The 6,712-nt window shown below is 42.5% G+C and overlaps 1 protein-coding gene across 2 annotated transcripts; it reads left to right on the top strand.

Annotated features, from left to right (window-relative positions):
- The first annotated feature begins 14 nt into the window (after positions 1-14).
- Positions 15-6,712, top strand: znf711 (zinc finger protein 711). Of its 2 annotated transcripts, XM_068325160.1 has the most exons (8): positions 16-447; positions 1,453-1,524; positions 1,624-1,722; positions 2,066-2,902; positions 3,006-3,152; positions 3,276-3,455; positions 3,694-3,828; positions 3,969-6,712. In XM_068325160.1, the coding sequence occupies exons 3-8, from the start codon at positions 1,644-1,646 to the stop codon at positions 5,147-5,149; spliced, it is 2,559 nt and encodes an 852-aa protein (XP_068181261.1). In that variant the 5' UTR covers positions 16-447; positions 1,453-1,524; positions 1,624-1,643; the 3' UTR covers positions 5,150-6,712. The 2 variants fall into 2 exon arrangements, with proteins under 2 accessions (XP_068181262.1, XP_068181261.1); XM_068325161.1 differs by lacking the exon at positions 1,453-1,524 and having other exon boundaries at positions 15-447.

Below are 6,712 nucleotides of genomic sequence, written 5' to 3' on the forward strand. Positions count from 1 at the left end.
ACCGAACGCTTCACAACTCAGTGTTCGTGCTCCTCTTCACTTATGACAAATGGCCTACAGGCCTCATCTGCGCTTTCAGAAATCTGAGCGTGCAATATGCAGTCACATCGAATCTTATATTTATGGCGTGATGTGTGAATTTTGTGGCTCAAAACCTTAAAAAATATTTTCCCATCAAGAGCCTGTCTATGTCAATGTAACTCTGCTCTCTTATGCATGACGCACACTGTAAGGGATCAGCGGTAAACGAGGCCACGCATTGTCTGCCCCCCGCCCTCCCTCTGCTTGTCAGGAAGCAAGCTGATTGGCCGAGGCCTAGCAAAGGGTGCCCGGGGATCCAAAACTGCAGGCCGCACTTAGCTTACCGTCAAAAATAAACCAAAACAATAACTGACAAAATTAAGAAGGGGAAGAAACACCAATAGAGTCGGAAGACGACGTTATCAGGTAAAATTATTTTTAGTCACCTAAAAAGGTATGTAGAATAAGACATGAGGGCCCAGTCGGCCGTAGTGGGCCTCCTTCAGCCTTTTAGAAAAACAACATGATTATGCGGCATAAGCCGCCTCACTTAGCTTAGCAAGCTAGCTAGCTGGACGATCAGTTGTCGCGCAGATTATATCGACGTGCAAAAATAGTAATACAACGCTTTTTAGTCGCTTACTTTTGTAAACAAGTTTTACAAATAATGCTGTTATGATGTGATGCGTCATAACAGCAAATAACAACAGCTACCGTATTCCTCGATTTAGCAGTTATGCTAAAACAAAATGGCGCCCGGGGGAACAGTCCTAGCTTGCTTGCTAGTTAGCTTCGGTTGGCGGAGGGCGGTAGCCGCCCTGGTATGCATTGCATAATGCCTGCGGTACTGTCAGTAGCGCTCATTAACACTCTACATGTAAAGCGGTCTTTTGAATCCTGTATTCATTGCTTAAAATTCTAAATATCTTAACGGCGTTGGCTTTGTTCCTGGGTAATAGCGTTATAGGACGTTGCGGGTCCTTGTTTATTGGGAAAACAAGGACCCGCAAAGTCACCGCAGACATGTCATTCGGCTCAATTTAAGTCGTCATATGACGAATATTTATTTTTCCAACCAAGTTTGGAAGGAAATAACTTCCACGAGCCTTCTGAGCCCTAGACCGAAGGCTTCCGCAAACTGAGCGGAGCAACGCTCCGTTTCAGCGGGGCTCCCGCCATCAGGCTCAACCAGCTCCAGGTGTAGACTCTACGGTACCTCCTGAAGCTGTGTGTAGTACTGTCGGTAGGCAAAGGATGGAGCCAGTGGTCAACAACAGCCCTATTACAGCAACACTGCATGTCCGGCTGATAAAGAAACCCTATTTATCACCGTGTACCCTTGTTTAACTTAATCCCAATTGGACACATTCAGCATTACTTGTTCTCTGTTATCAGAAACTTAACTATGAATTGCTTGTGTTTTATTGTCAGAGAGATTGTTACCTTGATGGAAGGGAGAGTATGCTTCTGGTTTTATTCTAAGAGTTGTCCTCGGATGTGAAGGTATTCAATATACGCCAATGTGTATTATCATTTTTTGCATTCACCTTCATTAACGTAGTCAAGGAAATCTATTAACACAGTGTGTGCTGTAAATTTTAGCCTTTATTCTGACTGAAGACATGGATCAAGGAGGAGGAGTGTTGGAGCTGCACACTCAAGAGCTGAAGATGCCTCACACCATGATCATGCAAGACTTTGGTAAGTGGACTGTAGGGCTGACCAGCATAGCTTCAAATTAATATCGCCATTATTTAAATCTAAAAAGATGCATTCAGTAAATATGTTGAACTATGAAAGTTCTTTGTCAATAATTAACCTTAAATTTTGACAGCATGTCACCCAAAGCAACTTCCCTAATTTGAAAGAATTTGAAATTAATCTAAAAATGTCATCTTGTAATTTGTTTAAAAATGATGTTGCATATTTTAAATAAGAAAGTGAGCACTTTCTCACACACACAGTAACCGGTCTTTTACGATGGATAGAGTGTGCATTAAAACTGGGTTGTGTTTTTAATTGCTTTGATGTCTTCTGTTTACAGTTGCAGGCATGGGAGGTCTGGCTCACATTGATGGGGAGCACATTGTCGTTTCTGTGCCTGAGGGTATGCTGCTTTCTGATGTCATGACAGATGAAGGCATACTCCTGGAGCATGAGCTTGAAGTGGAAGGCCTAGAGACTCAAGTGGTTGAAGGACTGGAGACAGAAGTTGTGGAGAGCTTACATGCAAATGTAGAGGGTTTAGAGGCAGAAGTAGTTGAAGAGCTGCAGACACAAGTTGTAGAGCTGGAAGCTCAAGTTGTTGAGGGGCTTGATGGGGAAGTGGAAGTGGAGGGTCTAGAGGCGCATGTTGTGGAAGGCCTGGAAACTGAGGTGGATGTTGAGGGCCTCGAAGCCCACGTGGTTGAAGGTCTTGAAGAGGAGGTGGAAGTGGGGAGTTTAGAAGCTGAGGTTGTTGAAGGCCTGGAGGTCGATGTGGAAAGTCTTCAAACGCAAGGGGTCGAAGCGCATGAAATGTCAAATGAAGACATGGTGTCATCAGAACACAGCGTGATCATGCCTGAGAACATACTAGGCACAGAAGTTGCGATAGAGGAAGCACTGGACCCCCATCATCACCACGTCTTAACCTCAGACCTCATACAGGATTCAAACCCGCACTCAGATGACATGCCCGACCAGGTGTTTGTTGCTGAGCTACTGTCTGAGCACCAGGACAACACTCTGGATCACCAGCTTGTGTCAGAAGGTTTGATGGTGGCAGAGGCCAACTCTGAGACCATAATTCACCAACAGTTACAAACTGAGGCTGTTCCCCTGCAGACGGATGAGGATGATGACGCAAGAAGCAGCTCAGAGGATTATCTTATGATTTCCTGTAAGATAGACTGTCATATAATTACCTATTTTAATAAATTCTTATGCAGTTTAATTTTTGAGGGCTGCAAACTTTTAGTAATAAAGAATGTGTTTTACTTTAGTGGATGAAGTTGGAGAGAAGCTGGACATAGGAGACACTCCCCTAGAGATCAGCACTGAAGTGATGGACGACAAGGAATCTAAAGAAGAGGATGGCTCAGAAGTTATCAAAGTCTACATTTTTAAAGCTGAAGCAGATGATGATTTAGGTGAGTTTTTTGTTTTTTTTAATAAAATTGTTTTCACAGTCAAACAATATTGTCCTAATTTATCTGTATTCTGCCCTGTTGAGCTGAAGATAGATCATGGCTTTAATTTTGTTTTCTTCCTAGGTGGAACAGAAGTGATCACAGAAGATGATTACCAGAATGGCCACCCTGATTTGGAAGCTGCATCATCTGGGAGACTTGGAGTTGGGCGAGATAAGATGGTCTACATGGCAGTCAAGAACCATCCAAAGGAGGAAGAGGATGATGAGGATGACAGTGATGAGGATGACGATGATGATATTAGTATGTTCCTTTTTGAAACATTTTTAAATAATTTTCTTCGTACAGGTTCATTAATCTTTTATTGTTGAGAAGAAATTATCAACAGATGTTTGTGCCTCTTTATTATTACCGTTGATTATACATTATTACTATTTATTATATAGTGCTTTCATAATGCAAACTTATAACAATCATATTTTTAGTATTTTAATTTCTATACTGTTGTTAATTATAATCAAAGTGTTAATTTTCTGTGCAGATAATGCTGCCGATCAGGTGAAGAATGGAACTTCTACACAATTTCTGCAAATTCGGGATGGGATGGGCGCCAACCGGGGCCTCAAACCCAAAGCTAAGAAAAAGAAGAAAGGAGAGACGCGACAGTGTCAGACTGGTATGAACAGCATCAAATTCTGGGAAAAATGAAATGAAGTTGTGATGTGGCACTTGTTGTTTCAGAATCGCATATTTGCATGCTTTGATAAATATTTGGTTGTTTGACAAAGTCCACTCTCTTTTTCAAATCTCTTCTAGCTGTTATCATTGGACCAGATGGTATGCCTTTGACTGTCTATCCCTGCCACATATGTGGAAAGAAGTTCCGCTCTCGAGGCTTCCTCAAATGCCACATGAAGAATCACCCAGACCACCTGCTCAAGAAAAAGTACCAGTGTACAGACTGTGATTTTACCACCAACAAGAAGATCAGTTTCCACAACCACATAGAGAGTCACAAGCTGCTGAGCCACAACAGCGAGCGCTCTCCAGAATACACAGAGTACACACGCCGTTATCACGAGTCGAGTCCCCTTGGCTCCGACAAGCTCATTGTCAAGGACCGGGAGCCCAAACTGCATCACTGCAAGTACTGCGACTATGAGACTGCCGAACAGGGCCTGCTCAACCGCCACCTGCTGGCTGTGCACAGTAAGAATTTTGCACACGTGTGTGTGGAGTGTGCCAAAGGTTTCCGCCACCCGTCAGAGCTGAAGAAACACATGAGAACCCACACAGGGGAGAAGCCCTACCACTGCCCGCACTGTGAGTTCCGCTGTGCTGATCAATCTAACTTAAAGACTCACATCAAGAGCAAGCATGGTGCAGATTTGCCTTTCAAGTGCAGCCATTGTCCTCAAGCCTATGCTGACACACGGGAGCTCCAGCGTCATCTAGAGATGGTACAAGGCCACAAGACCCACCAGTGCCCGCACTGTGAGCACAAGAGCACCAACTCCAGCGATCTAAAACGTCACATAATCTCAGTTCACACCAAGGACTTCCCCCATCAGTGTGACGTGTGCGAGAAAGGCTTTCACAGGCCTTCAGAGTTAAAGAAACATGCGGAGACACACAAGGGCAACAGAGTGCATCAGTGCCGACATTGTAACTTCAACGCCCCCGACACCTTCACTTTGAGTCGTCACATCCTGTCTTTGCATACAAAGGACCTCCCCTTCAAGTGCAAGCGCTGCCGGCGAGGCTTCCGGCAGCCGGCGGAGCTGAAGAAGCACATGAAGACACACAGTGGTAGGAAGGTTTATCAGTGCCAGTATTGTGAGTATAACAGTACGGACGCTTCAGGCTTCAAACGTCATGTGATCTCCATTCACACCAAGGACTACCCTCATCGCTGTGACTACTGCACCAAGGGCTTTAGGAGGCCTTCAGAGAAGAGCCAGCACATAGCCAGGCACCACAAAGACATGATGATGTAATGTCATCGCACACACAACCACACTTCCTTGCTCCCGAGTAAATCTGTGTCACACTCTCAGAGGTAATTTTAGTGTAATTAACAAAGAAAGGACTGATAATAGAGGTTGATGACGAGTATGACAACATTATAATTGCCGTTCTGTGTTCTGTTTTGTAATGAGTGTATACCTCCTTCCCCGGGAGTAATGCAAGAACACATTTTAGATGGGGATGAAGTCTAAAATGCAGTGTATACAATGAGTGGGACAGCTGTAAATTGTGTTTTGTTTTTTTGTTGTCGCAGAAAATCACATATGAACATATAATCAGGGTCTCAAATGTCTATTTTTATACCCACTCAGCTGAAATGCTGCGAGATGATGACTGTGTCCTGTAAAACAGAACGTGGTGCTTTGTGAACGTCATGCCAGTTCTTCAGGTGATGTGGAATGACTACATGAGACGTTTGTCTCCCGAGTACCAACCAGTGTCTCTTTTCTTTCTTAACCAGCTTTTAATCCTTACTTCTGTTTTCAAAGTCATCACACAAGGTTTTCAGTGGTGTTAACACACATAAAGCACCTTAAAAATATATATATATAAATATAAATTAATTGAACTGCTGAGTTTGCATCCATTTGTATTCTGGAATTCCGTTAAATTTATTATGTGTAATATAAGCTGTATTGTGAAATGTTTTTAAATTTGAGTCATAATTCTATCAGATTGGCGATGTCTAACAAGAACAAATGGTTGTAGGTTTATTTGGTCAATAGCCCTTCAGTTCCCCCAGCACATACAGATACAAACCTGCTACTGATCCCTACTATGATGGCGCTGATGGTTAACTGATTTATGAAAATCACAGTTATCTGACTAGTACTGTAAAGCTGGTCCAGAAATGGAGTTCACTATGACACATGTGCTCTTTTACTTAAGTATTTCTTTGCTATCATGACTTACGTCTGTTGGCCTTTGCCGCAGCATGGATGAACACAACTAAGTGATTTTAACTCTCAATCATGCTGTATCAACACCATTCTGTCAAAAATAGTTTAAGGCAGACGAAAGCACTTTAATTTTTTTTAAATGTATTATATGTATTCATTCACTTATAGCACGCACGCGTGTGCTATGCATATTTAACAATTACAGAGCTTGAGTTGGTAATGGTAAGGATTGTTCTGCGTGTTGTTGCTATCAAGTGGGGACTTTGCATTACTGTGTAAAAACTGAGTTGTCAGTGACAGTGGTGGGTGAATCCATTTATTGTTTGTTCTATTGATAGGTGATTGAATTTTATGTTTTAGTTTGTGCTCACTAACAAAATTCCCAAGACCCTGTTGCTCCGGTCCCAAATAATCCAAACCAATTCCAGACGTGGGATTATTCTCTTGAAGTCAGTGGTAATCATATTGGAATTAGTCTTTTAAAGTATGCACATATGCTGTCTCCATGAAATTAATTGTGCTATATATTAAAAAATCCCTGCATTTCGTGTACCTTAGTCTATATTTTCTTTCAGTCTGATTGTGGATAAACTACTGGTGGGCAAAAACCAAATAAACAATTATCTTTTTACA

The sequence above is a fragment of the Antennarius striatus genome, chromosome 10 (assembly GCF_040054535.1).
Source record: "Antennarius striatus isolate MH-2024 chromosome 10, ASM4005453v1, whole genome shotgun sequence".
NCBI classification, from domain to species: domain Eukaryota; kingdom Metazoa; phylum Chordata; class Actinopteri; order Lophiiformes; family Antennariidae; genus Antennarius; species Antennarius striatus.

Excerpts from the sequence above, each read along its gene's own strand:
- znf711 (XM_068325161.1), top strand. The coding sequence starts at position 1,644 with ATGGATCAAGGAGGAGGAGTGTTGGAGCTGCACACTCAAGAGCTGAAG. Across the intron at positions 2,903-3,005 it reads GGATTATCTTATGATTTCCT|TGGATGAAGTTGGAGAGAAG; the intron begins GTAAGATAGACT and ends GTTTTACTTTAG. Across the intron at positions 3,153-3,275 it reads TGAAGCAGATGATGATTTAG|GTGGAACAGAAGTGATCACA; the intron begins GTGAGTTTTTTG and ends TTTTCTTCCTAG.